At 38.7% G+C, this 16,169-nt stretch overlaps 1 protein-coding gene across 2 annotated transcripts; it reads right to left on the bottom strand.

Annotated features, from left to right (window-relative positions):
* Nucleotides 1-283: 283 nt before the first annotated feature.
* HPY2 (RING/U-box superfamily protein) lies at nt 284-14,809 on the bottom strand. Of its 2 annotated transcripts, XM_077395234.1 has the most exons (8): nt 14,681-14,809; nt 14,442-14,567; nt 14,299-14,370; nt 14,074-14,184; nt 13,888-13,992; nt 3,618-3,757; nt 788-867; nt 284-704 (listed from the first exon to the last, which is right to left on the bottom strand). In XM_077395234.1, exons 2-8 carry the CDS (start codon nt 14,538-14,540, stop codon nt 565-567), a joined length of 747 nt encoding a protein of 248 aa, XP_077251349.1. In that variant the 5' UTR covers nt 14,541-14,567; nt 14,681-14,809; the 3' UTR covers nt 284-564. The 2 variants fall into 2 exon arrangements, with proteins under 2 accessions (XP_077251349.1, XP_077251348.1); XM_077395233.1 differs by having other exon boundaries at nt 14,442-14,803.
* Between the last annotated feature and the right edge of the window lie 1,360 nt (nt 14,810-16,169).

The raw sequence follows: 16,169 nt of genomic DNA, 5'->3' as shown, positions 1-16,169 counted from the left end.
CCATCCCTGCCCCGTCCCCCGCTTCGGGGAATTTTTTAAGTCCCCGTCCCGTCCCCAGTCGGGAATCCTCGCCCCGTTCGGGGTGGGGCGGATCCCTGGTTTCACAGGTTAAATTGCCAGCCCTATGGCCGTTTGAGCTTTTGTGTGTAAAGTGCACACTGCACCAAAAAATGCAATTGGGTTGCATGGGCAAATGGCCCCCGAGACTTTGGTTAGTTTCAAAATAACAAGAAATTTTGTTACACCAAACAAAAATCAAAACCAACTCATATGGATGAAAAAATTGCCAATACTCCTCAGGAACCATAGATAACATAAACCATATCCACTTCTATACATAGAGCAGGTCATAAACGAGCAAACTTGCATTTCTAGAAAATGAAATGCAAAGAGTAGATAAGGCAGTTAAAGAGCAAGATATTGCCAGACTTAGGCATCTAAGAGCTGAGGATGACGATGGAGCACAAGAAATAAATGAGCAATTCACAAATTTAATACTCTAAAAGAGTAATGCCATGAGGTTAGCAGCAGTTGTAAAGTTTTGGTTTTGCTAGGCTCTGTACATCATTCTTCGTCAAGCTCGGTGAAATCTTCAACAATGGAAGGTCGTGCAGTTTCATCATTCCTCGAACGCATCTCGTCAATTTCAACACGCAATAAAGGGTCACACACCAACCTTGCTGCGGCTAACCTCTTGGGACACCCTGAGTATGCCAACGGCGGTCAAGAATAAGACTCATCAAACAAAAAATAATGAATAGGTACACTGAACAGCAAATCAAAGTACCTGCTACAGGGCACTTGGAGCTTGATTTATCCATGTAGTGCATTATTGCATTCTTGTCATAGATATGCTTGCAATCCATACTGAACCAAAAGAGAAAAAAAAGAGTTTGCATAAATCTCTACCTGACAGTGGACATGCTTCAATAGCAACCTCTTTAGTAGCCCAAGTAAGAATTTTAGCATGTGTTTAAAGTAGCATATGAACGTTTATGGGTAAAAAATTAGAACCAATAGCATGATCCTTCAGGCAGTAAACAATCTCTATTTGTTTCTTCTTTTTATCAATAATGAAGTACATTTTTATTAATAGCTACAAATAAACCCAAACTGAAGGAGTACACAACAATCACTCTGCATTCTACCACCAGCACATAAAGTACTCAACAAAGAAACCACCACATGAAGTCTGGGCCTGATTGATGAAACTTGGGAGAATGAAACAAGAATAATGTGACTGCTGTCTTGTACAGAAAAGGATCATGATTAATGTGTGCAGGAGGAATACAGTAATAAAAGAGTAGAAACAAACGTAGTCTAAAAAGAGACTTCAGAGGTTTCCAGGAGGAATACAGTAACAAAAGAGTAGAAATTACGGAACAAAACTCTTGACCTCTTTATTTAGTCTCCAGAAGTACAAACATACAATAAACCGTGAGATGGACACTAACATGAAGAGTGCATGGATAATAATCTCGTCTTTTCCAAGCACAAACCAGCATATATACAAAGACCCTAACGAAGAGACTCATTATTATAAACTCCTATTAACTTTAGGATCGTTTCCTCGCTGAATAATTCTTTAAACTCAAATCCCACCAACTAGAAAAAGTCTACTTACAACAACTTACTAAGAAACCCAAAATTTCTTAAATTTAAAGAATTTGAGAATTTTCCAAAAAAAAGATATTAAAAAACCATGGAAAACAAATAATAATAATTCTCTATTTTGAATTTTCTCTTCGATAAGAGGCTTGCAGTACTCACTGGCCAACTTGATTTGCATAAATTCCTTTCAGTTGGAGAGAAAACCCATTCCAGAGTTAAATTCCTTGAGGGCTTTCATCCTTCTTTCATCTATTTTCAAGCAATAAATATTATGGTGAAACTTCCCACTAAAACAAGTACTCAAAATAGAGTCACACTTCCACAGGTTGTCCATCCACAAACTTCAGAAGCTTTTCTTTATAAGTTTTCGAGAATAATATGTACCTTTAAGTAAATAATTCTGGAATCATTAAAGACGACGCGTTCAAATTTCTTTCTTCCTCAATAATCATCATCATAAATTTTGACACTTCCAACTTTGAATACTCAATGTTGTAGAAAGAAGGAAACTTGCAAGTAATCATAGAATCAACGGTGTACACTCCATTTTCATTAAAGTCCTCATCAATTTCATCTTCCTTCCAAAAACTGTATTGTTCAAAATCTACTTCCTCACTGTTACAATTGACTAACTTCCAAAATGTCCTTATCATAAAAATCATAATAGAATCCACAGTAATCAGATCATCTTTGAGCAAATATTGCACCTTGATCTATGGTAAGTAAATCTTTCCACCTATAACCTGAGTGTCAAAACTCTTGTAACCACAATCAAGGATCCCAAAAAAATAAAAAAATAAAAATTGGGGTTAGACCTGTAGCTCAATGGTTGAGGCTTTGTATCTCAACTTTGAGGCCGTAGGTTCGATCCCAGCTTACCTACCAAAAAAAAAAAGGATGCAAAAATTCCGAGTAAAAATATCCTCTTCAAATAACCCTCCGCACGAAGCTCAATTTGGAAGTTGGTTTTCTTCTTTATTTTGGCCTCTGATGACCGTAATATTGTTTATTCCTCACTTTTATGACAGGGTTGCAAACCGGCCTTCGTAACTCCAAAAATCATGATTGATAGATTGAATTCCTTTGTCAATTTCGTGATGAAATTGAAGAGATTTCCCTCTTTTGGCTTAGGTTTGCTGATTTGAACCTCAATCGAGACTTCACCTTATAAGATCCAAATTCATCTCAGATCAACCATAGAAACCCATGAAAATCACAAACTCCACACAGCTTTGATAACAATTTGATGTAGCCTAAAAATAGAATTCATAGAAAGAATTGATTAACAAAGAAAGGGATTTATTGAATAAAGCTCTAAAACTGTTTATGCTGTCCCTAATAGCAAAAATGTACAGAAAAGCCCTTCAATGGACAGCGTCATGAATATTACCCTCCTCTACTCTAGGCATTAAATATCACGTACACTAAGATCCTATAGAAGACTCATAATCACAATCTTCAACTAACTTAAGGGTAGTTTCCCAATCTGATAACACTTTCTAAAATAGTTTGAGAAAATGTTAAGATAGTTTAAGTTTAAACCAAACAAGCTTTGAATTTTGAAATGCAAACTCATGTCTAATAAAACAAATCAACCCTTTCTTTCCTAGAGACTCCCTCCCTCCCTCCCTCCCTCTAGCTTACGGTTCTCATTTCCGCTATGATGACTTGATGATGAATATAAAAGGAACAAAAAATCATTTGCAAAAACAAAGATTGCATACCTAACAATAGTGACAAAAAATGTAAAAAACAACCAAAAATGAGGATACAGATCAGTCATATCCTCAAGCTGCTGAACTAGTGGCGTTTTAGGTAATTGAAAAAATGAATGTTCCTCAAGCTGCTAAAGAGAAATACTTCAGGAATACTCAGCAAATATAAAATAAGCCGATCTCAGTTTTGTCTGTAAATGTTTACAGAACTGGTATCCAGCAAACAAAATTATATCTTTACTGTAATCGATTGCAATTAACACTATAGTAACTTCCACAGAAGTAAAATACCTGCGCACTGGATTTTCCAGTTCAATAACAGGCTTTCCAGTTAATGGGCATGTGATATTCAAAAGATTGATCTGTGTACTGGTCATTACAATGTCTTCCTGCTCCTCCCCAGGCATTGGTTGACCTGCATGATGAACATTCTGTAGAAAGAATCAAAGGCATGCAGATTTATTTTAAAATATACAAGACTTTATCCTAACACAGAGTAAGAAGATAGATTAGTGTACTTGTAGTAGCTCCAAACATAGGACTGAATTATACTGTAATCAATATGTAAATTTGACTCATAGTTTTTAGTATTGAATATTTTAAAGAATAAACGAATAACAGAAGGGAGAAAGAAGCCCATAGAGATTATGAATACAACTCACTAATTGACTAGCCAAGAAAAACGAACCATCGGTTCATTATAAGCTCCAGGCCAGAAATTTGAGTAAAGAGGAAAAAAGATAAAAATGAAGTTTCATTTCAACTTGTTAAATATGCTTGCTCGAGAGACTAAACGGTTTCTTGACTGAATAATACTAGTGTCCCATGCCAAGCTATCCATCTAATACTTCTCTTGGAACGCTTGACTGAGTAATACTAATATCCTATGATTTGTGGACACGAACAAGAGTGCCGTATGTCAACACAGACACGGAGTGTAGGACATTGTAAATTTAGAAATGGTGACAACGCTGAAATAGAAAGTATAAATAATCATGATCTGTGAACATGAATTTGCGTGTTGAGTTTCGACATGGATACGAGGTGTCTGACATAGCAACTCCTAAAAATTTTAAAAAATTGTGATACACGCATACACATACAATCATACATACATATAAAATTACTATCATGATTTGCAACAATATAAATATGGTATTCATTTAACAAACTAATTAGGGGAGCAACTTGGGTCGAGTTCAACCCGAAGCCCTCGGGTTCAAACCGATTTTTTTCGGGTTGGGTTGGAACCTGCTCGGGTCAGGTTAGGGTTATGGTTAGAAAAATGTAACCTGATTTAATTTCGAGTCGGGGTAGGGTTGAGGCGTAGGCAACCGACCAATGTAAAATCCAAAGTTTTTTCGTTATTTAATTGGTTTTAAAAGTATCGCGTGCATGCTTGCGTGTTGGTTTTGGCGGTGCACACAAATCAATTTTATAGAGTATCGTTTGCATGCTTGCGTGTTGGTTGTGGTGGTGAGCAAAAAAATCGATGGTGGGCTGCGCTGGAACGTGTTTCAGCTAAAACTATTATTATGACAAATGATAAGGGTAAAAATGTAAAATAAAAGTTATTAATTCCTAAAATACCATCTATCTCTCGTGATTCTCTTGCGAACCCTAACCCTAAATTTCAAAGGCCGAAGCAGAATACAAGATGCAAAGGGAAGGGTTGGTTGGGTGAAACAATGCCAAAAATTTGATCAACAAAGATGAAAAAGTTCAGTTACTTCATTCTTTTAGGCAAAGAGGGTTTCTGAGGGCAAAAGAGGGCTTGGATTCGCTTCAATGTGGAAGGACGATCTGCACCATTCGTAAGGTAAGTCTTTCATCTGTTTTTGCTCTTTCACTCCCTTTCTTCTTCTTCTTCCTCTCCCCATTATTGTTTTTTTTTCTAGTGTAGCATCCATAGGTTTTATAGTTTTATTTCCTATTGCTGTATATCATCTGCTTGGATCAGTAAACCTCTTTCTCTCTTGCATTATTCAAATCCTCGGGTTGGAAGTCGGGTCGGGATAGGGTTGGTTTCGGGTTAGGGTTGGGTTCATGCATCTTAGATTGGGGCTCGGGTTGGGTCGGGTTAGTGTTGAAGCGACACACGTTCGGGTTGGCCTCAACCCAACCCAACCCAACCTGAGTTGCAACCCTAGATGCAATGAATATAATATTGGAATAACAGTTTGTTTAGGGTTTTAGGTTTATACAAGGGTATATAACAACAAATTATTAATTAAAGAAGAGATAAAAGAAGAGTTGATAATAAAAGAGGTATACATAATAATCAATAATTCTTGGGTTCCATTAGTTGGCCGAATTCAATATAGATCAAAGACTTAGATGTAGTTGAGGCTTCAATTGGTTCAACAAGGTGCTAATCTGAGATCTGACATGCGGAAATTTAACTGACACTCAACAGCTCTCAACTGAGACAAACTTCCATAGGTTGTGTAATGAATTCTGTAGGTGATCTGGCTCTCAAATCAAAAGAGATAGTGGAGATTGAATTCCTTCTTCCCTTGGGAACACTGTCCTCAATTTACACGTGGAGCCATGCTACTTACAATGCCATGTAGTTGCTGAAATGTGATTACAAACTTGCTGAAATTGACGTCACTCCATCGTGAATACAGCTACCATTCCAAAGGCTTACAATGCCTCTCGCTTTGGGTAAGACAATGACAAATAGGTTTGCAACTACCAGCCGCTTCTAATCCACCAAGCTAGCCTTCAAGAACCAAAATGGCAATTGATGAACGTGAACACAGTACCAATTAGTCCACATGTATTCGAGCCAAACACAAGTCGATCCAACAAATGAGCAGAGGCAACAATCCTTGAATGAGCATCAAAACAATGCGCTAGTGTGAAACAACCCTCTAATAGGTGTCAAAAATGAAGCCATGTCTGAATATCATAATGTACCAAACTGTCACAGACTTGGAAGTTGTTTGAGATTAGAAGGGTTCTAAAGGTATAGTATGAGCGGGCTTTTGTGAACCAACTAAGATTAGTAAGCTCCAAACATGAAAGGAGCTATTAGGGGCTAATTCTCCAAGCATCAACAGTCACTAAAACTGTCGGGCCTTGGTTCAAACATCCCGTAGGCACAAATTTATATGAAGGGGATTCGATCTATATGATCCAACAAGTGCTCAAACAATAAACTATCCAAACCCATTGCAACCAGTATAAGCACGGACTTAATGTTTGGTGATAATTCCACGAAATAGCATGTAAAATCCAAAATTAACTGAACTAAACAGTTCCTAAATGGCAGCATGCACATGGTATAGATGATCAAGCAGATCCTCAAGACATATTGCTGTCACCACAAAGATTGTGCTGCTAATTCTCTTTTGAATGGGTACTTGATTGCAATTAATAAAAGATCTTTCAACTTCTCAATTTACTTTGCAAATAGATTCCTGGAATAGAAAAACATATGTGGCAGTTTTCTTTTCACAACGTCACAGTTTATACACTAACCAAGCTCTCACATGTTTTCTATCAAATAGCATACATGCATTAGCAAAGAACCAATTTCTGTGTTATTTTGGCATAAAGTAGTTAGGACAGCATCAAGAGTTGATCGTCTTAGCTCCCTAGTTTCAGTTCCTCACTAGATGCTTCGAAATTCCCTGGCATTATATAAGAGGAAGTCAAAGGTCTTACCTAAATGGCAACCAGCAATAGAATTCCCAGGCAGGAACCTCAAGTCAAACATGCAATGGCAGTATTAAAACAGGCATGAACGATAGTTGCTGAAATGGACTGCAATTGCTTAATTCCTACAAAGACTCAGAAGAGTTCCAAATCTGAGATAAACTTCATCTCATTAGCATCACACATACTTCTCCAAAACCGAGAGCAACATCAGATTGCAAAATTCGTGTAGATTCTATGGATTAATGAGAAAATTCCACACCAAAATCACCGTTTTAAATTCAAGAATGTGTACAACCTCTAACATGCATAACCAATTCAGCTAAAATCACAAGTCGTGAAGATCATTCCAGAAGCATAAAAGCACGACTGCTTTGAATTCAACAAAACAAAAACGCCTTCATTTGGATCAAACCGCCCAGACACATTTTCCTTAGACACTCTGCAGATCTGCTTTCAGACACTCTAGTTTTAAAGAAAATGCTTGAATGTGACGATTCTAAACGAATTGAGTGCCAAATCAGATGGATTCAATTCAATTGTTCCGAGATCAAAATCGGAAATACATACATCTAATATCCTTTGGCTTAATCTGGGTATTTTTCCACCAATTCCTTCTAAATTTAGCAAGCGAACAGAAACGATAGGCTTTCACTTACAGACTATATGGAGGATGAGATTCGATGAGGAAAACTCACGGTTTTTGCAGATCTTCAAGTTTTCGGCTATGGATCTATCAATTTTGCCTGAGGATTGCAGAAATTAAGAAACTTCTGCACGTCAGCTTTGATACCAAATTGATGTAGAGCACGATTGGCGGAAGCGATCTAGATCTTTATTTTTTATTTTTTGAATTTTGAACAAGTTAGGGATCTAGATAGTACTTCGGGAGTGGGGGGGCTCAAGATCGGATCAAGCACAGAATCGTAGGCAAAGGACCTTCCATGCAACAAGGGATGAAAAGATGGGAGAAATTGAAAAGAAACAACAATCAATAGTTTGCAATTCTCATTTCTCAAGAAAAACAAGAAAAGAGAAAATTTCTCTCCAAATTTTAAATCATCAAAGGATTCCAAAAAATGAAAGACCATGGGGCTTTATATACTAGCCCATTACAATATGAAATGACTTAACTACCCCTAGTAAGCAAATGCCACTAAAGACACATGAAAATAAGAAAAATACAAGCATGACACCACATGACTAATACTAGTGAAACCAAAATAAACCTACACTAGGGAGACATAGAAACTGACGTAAAATGCCCAAGGGAAGCTCCTGCATCAGTCTCCTTGCACTTTGTACATGGTTTCCGTTTCCCCCATTTCACTCCGGTCCTCCCCCTTTCCCCCCTTTTTTTATGTTGAAAAGCTCAAGAATCGTCAATATTTCATATGATTACGGCCGTGTGAACCGAAATGGTACAGTTGGTACTAGCATAAGGCTGAAAAAGGTCAAATATTGTATGAAATCATGTAAAAAATTACTACAATGAAATTTCATTTCGGCCTCAGTCGGATGCACCGACAATCGGGCGCTGGCCGAATGGACCGCATGGGGGTTTTCATGGAAAGTGTTGGGTCTTATCATATTGGTCGATGACACGTTGGATGGCGGGTTTTTTACGGTGTCGCTGCCGCCCATGAAGATGGAATCAGGCCAGACGGGTACCCGTCCATTCAGACCCTCCTGGGGGGCTTCACCTTTGTAAATTGAGTGTTCTAGAGATGGTTTTCTCGGTGCTGGAATGGTTTCGTTTGAGAGTTATTTTGTGGTTTTGGAGGTCATGGTTATTTCTTTGATTCGAGAAGTATATGCTCATAATTGGTGTGCTAGACTATGTTCGGTTAAAGTTTGTACAAAATGAGGTGTCTATAGAATGCTTCACTCGAATGCTTCTTGTTAGAAATGAGATTAGGGTTAGAAGGGAGGAAGAAGAAGAGGAATTAAGGATGGAGAGTCTCCACTAGGGAGCTCCTCATTGATATTTTGTATATGCCCATATAGGTCAAGTGATGTACAATGGCAACAATACCGTCTAAAATACACCTAATGACTAAACTACCCTAATACATGTTATTCAACACTCGCCTTCAAGCTGGAGTGTGTATACTATGGAACTCCAGCTTGCTACAAAGGAGACTACAACAACCAACTAAAAATAACAAAAAGTACAATAAGCTTATACACACATCCAGCTTGTTATAACACTCTTCAAGCTGGTGTGGTGAATACATAATGAAAGCATAATAAAAAGTAGTAACGACCATAGTGAATAGCATGGAGATAAAAAAAAGGGTTTTAAAGACAAGGAAAGAGAGACACTACGAGAGAGATATTCGAGGGATTTGAGATTTGAGGGAGAAACTATAGAGAGATAAAGAGAGGAAAACGAGATACGAGAGAGATACGAGATAAAGGGATGATGACATGAAGGGAGATACTCTTCTTCTTTCCTTCTTGAAGGATCAGCCCGTTAGCTCTTATACTATGTTAGAAATGAGATTAGGGTTAGAAGGGAGGAAGAAGAAGAGGAATTAAGGATGGAGAGTCTCCACTAGGGAGCTCCTCATTGATATTTTGTATATATAGGCCCATATAGGTCAAGTGATGTACAATGGCAACAATACCCTCTAAAATACACCTAATGACTAAACTACCCTAATACATGTTATTCAACACTCCCCCTCAAGCTGGAGTGTGTATACTATGGAACTCCAGCTTGCTACAAAGGAGACTACAACAACCAACTAAAAATAACAAAAAGTACAATAAGCTTACACACACATCCAGCTTGTTATAACACTCTTCAAGCTGGTGTGGTGAATACATAATGAAAGTATAATAAAAAGTAGTAACGGCCATAGTGAATAGCATGGAGATCAACGGCCATCAAAAGAAGCAGCTCCCCTGAAGTAGCACAACAGCGAGAGCGATCAAACAAGGCATCCCCTTGAATGACATCATAGCAAACAGATCAGCATATCACGAGCAATGGAGGCACCGTAGTAGGAACAATAACGGTCCAGCGAACAAAAAAGGGCACACCAAAGGTGCGCACAACGAACGTCGGCGAAGCAGCACAACGCCAAGAGAAATTAACCATCGATGGGGAAACCATCGGAGACAAGGTCAACAGGAAAACCGTCGCCTGGAGAGAAGAAAGGGAAAAGAGGATAACCAACCAACGATGAGGAAACCATCGTCTGGTGACAAGGTCAACGGCATGAACATTGTCGCCTGAAGATAAGAAGAAGATAGGAAAAGGATAACCAACCACCGATGGGGAAACCATCGTCTGGTGACAAGGTCAACGGCATGAACATCGTCGCCTGAAGATAGGAAGAAAATGAAGGAGAAGATAACCAACCAACGATGAGGACACCATCGTCTGGAGACAAGGTCGACGGCATGAACATCGTCGCCTGAAAAGAGAGCCGACCAACGATGGGGACACCATCGCCCGTAAAAGAGAGGTTGACGGGAACAGACTGTCGCCTGTAAGAGAGCCGACCAACGATGAGAATGGAAACCATCGCTCGGAAAAGAGAGGAAAAGGCATAAAGCCGAAATGAGAGGATATGACATAAAGCCGGACACGACTAATGCGTAAAAATTACGCTAAGAGAAGACATGAAAAAGAAGATACATGACGAAGGAGACGACAAACATAATCACCAACAATACTCCCCCTCGGGCGAGACTACATGATCCCGGAGATGACAAGACAAGAATGACAATATCAAGACAACACGAAGAGATAAGACAGTACTTCCACAAGAAGACAATACTAAGGCAACACTCCCCCTTAAGAGTAGACAACAAAGATGATAACACTCCCTCAAGAAAAGATAACAAAGATGACAAACACTAAGAAGACAAAAAAATAAGAAAAAAGGAACAACACTCTCCCTAAAGAAAAGACACAAAGAACTACATGAGAACACTCCCCCTGAAGTTGGAGGTTTAATACCTTCAACTTGCAACGAAACGTAGACAAGTAAGGAATCATACCTCTCGGACATTCCATCGAACACTTGGTGTGCGCCTTGAAAAAGAAGACAAAGGAACAAAGAAAAACAAGGCACTACACCTCTCTTATACATTTTATTAAACACTTGGTGTGCACCTTTGAAGAACAACATAAAAGACATAAGAAGAAATATAAGACAACACTAGACAATGTAAAGAGAGAGATGACATCAACACAAAAGACATACAAAACAATAGAAAGAAAGAGATGACAACACTAGACAACACTCCCCCCCAAGTTGAAGCCAAAGGCCTTCAACTTGAAACGAAAAAAAGATGTCCAAGGCACCAAATCTCTTTAGGACATTTCACCGAACACTTGGTGGGCATCTTGAAGAAAGAAAAGATTTCAAGCATAAAGAGAAGTGAAAGAAACTAGAAAGAGCCCAACAAGGGTATGGACTTAGAGAAGCATGAGATTTTGGGATGGAAAACTAAAAAGAAGGGAAGAGATATTTTCGGGAGATATGGGGGAGAGATTTTAGGATATTTCTTCTTTGTTATTTACGGTAACTCCAAAAACAAGAAAATGGAAAAAAAAAGAGATGTGTGAGAGAGTTGCAAGAAAGACAGAATACCGAGAGAGAAAGATTAGGAAGATTTGGGGAGAGATCTTTGGAAAAAATAAAAGAGGAAACAACACCTTGCGCGTAAAGGCAAAGAGAGATACGAGAGATGAGAGAGAATGGCGTGGAGATGATACTCTTCTTCTTTCCTTCTACCCCTTCCCAAAGGATCTTTGCTCTGATACCATGTTAGAAATGAGATTAGGGTTAGAAGGGAGGAAGAAGAAGAGGAATTAAGGATGGAGAGTCTCCACTAGGGAGCTCCTCATTGATATTTTGTATATATAGGCCCATATAGGTCAAGTGATGTACAATGGCAACAATACCCTCTAAAATACACCTAATGACTAAACTACCCTAATACATGTTATTCAACACTTCTATTAGTATTATATGTGGCACGTGATAGACGTCCCATCGCTTAGTTTGATTGTTGCAAGGACCAGTATGTTGGGGCTGAAATTGAACTTGAAGAGTCAAAGGGTTCCTCTTCATTAGGATCTTCAAGAATATAGTCATGTTGTCCAGGACTGGCAATTCTTGTGCCGGAATTCTACACGAGCTCATGTATCATGCGTAGAAAAATGGTATTAGATTGTCATATCATGTCAATCTCTGCACGAATAGGGAGATCATGGACTGGTGCCATGTGTGTAGTCCGAATTCCTCATCCTCTAACCATCATGAATCGAACTTGCTCTTATAATAAATGATGCAAAGTGGAATTAGGAAGAGATATAGTGGGTAATGGAAACGGAAAGAAAGGCCACGTGGTAAATCATGGAGAGAACTTTGTTGGTATAAAACTAGATACAATACCAAAATAAGATAACTATTGCTGAGTCATTCAACCAAAAGAGAACCCAAGGAATGGATTCACTCGACTCTTAAAACAAGCTACAAAAGGCTTTCAAATGTTTATAGAAATTGTCAGATGAGTTACTAGCCCTAAGATATGGTATATATAAAAGAGAAATTCAAACATGGGAAAATGTAGCTAACAACCACCATTTTACACAATTTGAAATTTCGCCAAATTTCGGTTTCGGTCCCAACCGAAATCTGAAATTTCGGATTTTGGACAAAATTTAAAACCATGCCTCTACCTTCCATAGATATGCTTAGAAGAGCTTCTCATTAATTGGCATGCAACTCCAGAAAAATAAAGTGAATAGTAAAGTATCACTCACTTTTAGTCACCTCAAGCATAGCGAGACATTCTCTTGAGGCTGTAGCAATATCGACCAAAGAAAACACACTTCATCCCTTTCATTTTTTGAAGATAACGGCGGAATATGAATCCCTCACCTCAAAGCTACATGCCAGAGGACACCACAACTAGTGTAAAGGCTAACCTCATCCCTTGTTGAGCAAAACATGCCATTACAATAAAAATGTAAATGGAAGAACCTACCAAAACAATTCCAAATGAATGAAAGAACCTATTAAAACAATTCCAAATGAAAGTTAAGTATAATTAACTACGAGTTGTTGTAACTTGAAACATCAGCTTTTCTATTTTTATTTATGTTTTGATGGGTAAGAATGAAGTTTGAACCTCCGACCTTAACACTGCATGCTTGGGGGCATCACCACTAAGGCAATGGCTCGACTTCAAAATTTAGATAAGACTTCCACCTAAGGTCCAAGGACCTACTTCAAGGATAAACTTCATGTGTTTTTCAATCCAAACTCCAAAGGTGAAAATAGTACACTATTCTTCGAAAAACACTAGTTTCACTGACAGATCTGTCAAAAGGGATAGTCAATTTCACAATGGATGAAGATAAACTTTCCTCTACCCCTACAAAACTTCCCAGGCACTGACGGAACCTTGCAAGCTTCATTGCTTCTGCCCATAAACTTCACAAGAACCCTGACACTTCACTCTTCATAAGAGGACAACAGAGCAGCAGCCTAATCTAGTTGTGACCCTGCTCTAACAAACTCCATGCATCTAACCTTCTCCATATGAGGAAATGAAAGCAACACCATTGTTTCTTATTAAGTTACTCTGGACCATGGAATTACAGTCAACTCACTCCCTTCCCTACAATCTTATTATCATTTGTCATTAGTTTTAACCTAGCCTGCAAATACTCTAAACAAGTGTCATTGAGTGAAGTCCTATGGGCAGTCGAGATTGTTGACTAACAACGTTGTCAGCAAATCCTCGGCTTTCAAAGAATCCAATTGCAATGCATAGCTATCAACCCACTTTCAGAAATCAGTTATAACTCAAATAAAATGTCAAGAATTTTAGTGTTCAACGTTTAAAGTCCGAAACCATAAAGACATACCCAGATAGCTTCCTTGAATTGTCGGAATAATGGGTGGTTTTGTGGAATTGAAGGGACCCTGATCTTTGCAACCTCATCCTCCAACAACTTCTTGAAATCCGTAGGCTACATACAATTCGAAAAAAAAAAAAAAAAGATTAGGGCAAAAAAGAAGCATAGATAACAAAGATGAGCAAAGAGAAGCACCTGGTCTCCAGGCTGGTATCCATTGCCAACATTTTGGATCGCCGAGGAGTAATAGGTGCAATCATCGGACGTCGCCAAGAGCTCTAGGACAGCGTCTTCCAATTCCTTCACCTGAATTAAGAGAGTCCTATTGATTAAAATAAAAATTCCACTACGAATGAATTTAGGGTTTTAGTAACAAGATTACCTTCTCAGACTAATTTAGGGTTTTGGTAGCATGATTACCTTTTCAGACTGGTTTGCCTTCTCCAAGTCGACAGCGATCGCTCTGATTACCATAATCGCTCTTCGGATTTCCTGAAAAAAAAAAAAGAGAAATAAGAAGAAGTAGGTCTTACTGAAAGAGAGGAGAGTGAAAGGAGATTTACAGCGATGAGAGATTGATTGTCGGAGAACAATGTAGAAGCTGCGTTTGTTATCCTAGTAGAAGCACCGCCATTGCCACGAGGAGCTGATGTCGATTCCATGTTTCCTACTCTCTAGGGTTTGACTTTCTTCTCAGAATTTGTTAGACAGAGAAATGCAGCAGGATATGAGAGAGTAAAAATTCAGCGAGGCAAATTCAAATGAAATTTATGATAAAGGGGACGCCCAAATAGGAAGCAACCTTGGACGGCCAGTGTTATCTAGCCACCTCTCCCTAGTGTTTTAGCATGACTTGAAAACATAGGGCGTGTTCGGCATCCGTTCTCAAAATCTCTCGCTCTTCCACCCTTATAAAAGCTAGCAGTTAAAAGGAGGGTGCCAAAGTCTTTATAAGCCCTTCCACACCTGTTCAACCTTATTCCTCTTCTACCCTCATTGTTCCTCTAATATTCCAAGGGGAAAATTTCTTCAAAATAGAGTTTCTATTTCCCATATTTTTCAGCCACTTCCCACCATCCCCTCAATTCTCTCCCTCTTCTCACTCTCCCTACCCTTTCCTCAACACTTGAGAAGCGAATAGTCCCTGGAAAAAAAAAAACATGGTTGCCAAAATTTCTTTCTTGAGATGTAGCCTTTATCCCCTCTTAAATCATTTCCTTTCTGTAAAATAGAAATACATTAACATGAAATAGATGTGTTATAATGAAAAATGTATAAAATAAGACTGATAAAAAGCACACCCTAATTGATAGAACGGCAAAAGAGAAAATAGAAAAGAAAATGATAGAGAAAATGGATAGAATGAGTTAATTCGATGAAACTCAGGCCTCCAATGAGTTAATTCAAGGAAACTCGACCTCCAATATGCAAACTGCACTAATTTTATTATTCCTTGCTCAAAAGCCATACGGCATCTACATTATATAGAAATTAGGAAAAACAAAATATGGAAATAGAAATCAACAGAATAAGAAAAAGGAAATAAGGAAATCTAATATAAGATAGCAATAACATAAATAAGGAAAGCATCTAAATAGGAAAATATATTCCTAACATTCCCCCGCTCTTAATCTCAACCTTGTCCTCAAGGTTGATTATCCTCATCGTCGTCGTCGGAATAACTAGCTGGCTCGATCATCAACAACTGTTTTTGTCCTCAACGATGACCCTTATGCCATTTCTCATCACAGTGCCAACATAGCCCCTTAGTCGTTCGGTCCTTGAGTTTCTCTTCCGTCAATTGCTTCACATGCATGTTACGATCCGTGGATTCTATGGGACCTTCTCAAAGAAGATCAGGGGGTCGGCCAGTAAAGCCATCATACGAACGTCGACTATCTTCATCTAGTCTTTTCTCCTGCAATCGTGTATAAGAGATAGCTGTCGTCATCGTGGACGATACATCTTGACTTCCCCCCAAATTTTCGGACGAAGTCCTTCAATAAATGTTCCCACTAATTGAGGTTCCGACCAATCTTGTGCACGATTGGCGAGTCGTTCGAAACGGCTTTGATACTCTAAGACTGTCGTACTTTGTCGTATCTTTGCTAACTCGTCGTGAACGTTCTCATACTGGGAGGGGCCAAAACATACTAACAATCCATCTACAAACTCTCTTCAGTTTGGCGATCCGTGATAGATCCCCTCAAACCACTTGAACTATTAGATGGCATCACCTTCTAAATTAATGGAGGTGATGGTACCCCGTTGGTTGATGGGAGTTTGATAGA

Source organism: Tasmannia lanceolata, unplaced genomic scaffold, assembly GCF_043159265.1.
Source record: "Tasmannia lanceolata isolate RefF3 unplaced genomic scaffold, GAP_Taslan_0.1 ptg000013l, whole genome shotgun sequence".
NCBI classification, from domain to species: domain Eukaryota; kingdom Viridiplantae; phylum Streptophyta; class Magnoliopsida; order Canellales; family Winteraceae; genus Tasmannia; species Tasmannia lanceolata.
The sequence above is the reverse complement of the archived record's forward strand: the minus strand, read 5'-3'. Positions and strand labels throughout refer to the sequence as shown.

Bases quoted from the DNA above. Each gene is read 5' to 3' on its own strand.
- HPY2 (XM_077395234.1), bottom strand. From the start codon at position 14,540: ATGGAATCGACATCAGCTCCTCGTGGCAATGGCGGTGCTTCTACTAGG. The intron at 14,185-14,298 runs GTAATCATGCTA...CTCTTAATTCAG, and splicing joins AGGCAAACCAGTCTGAAAAG to GTGAAGGAATTGGAAGACGC. The intron at 3,758-13,887 runs GTATGTCTTTAT...TTCTTTCTACAG, and splicing joins AATTCAAGGAAGCTATCTGG to AATGTTCATCATGCAGGTCA.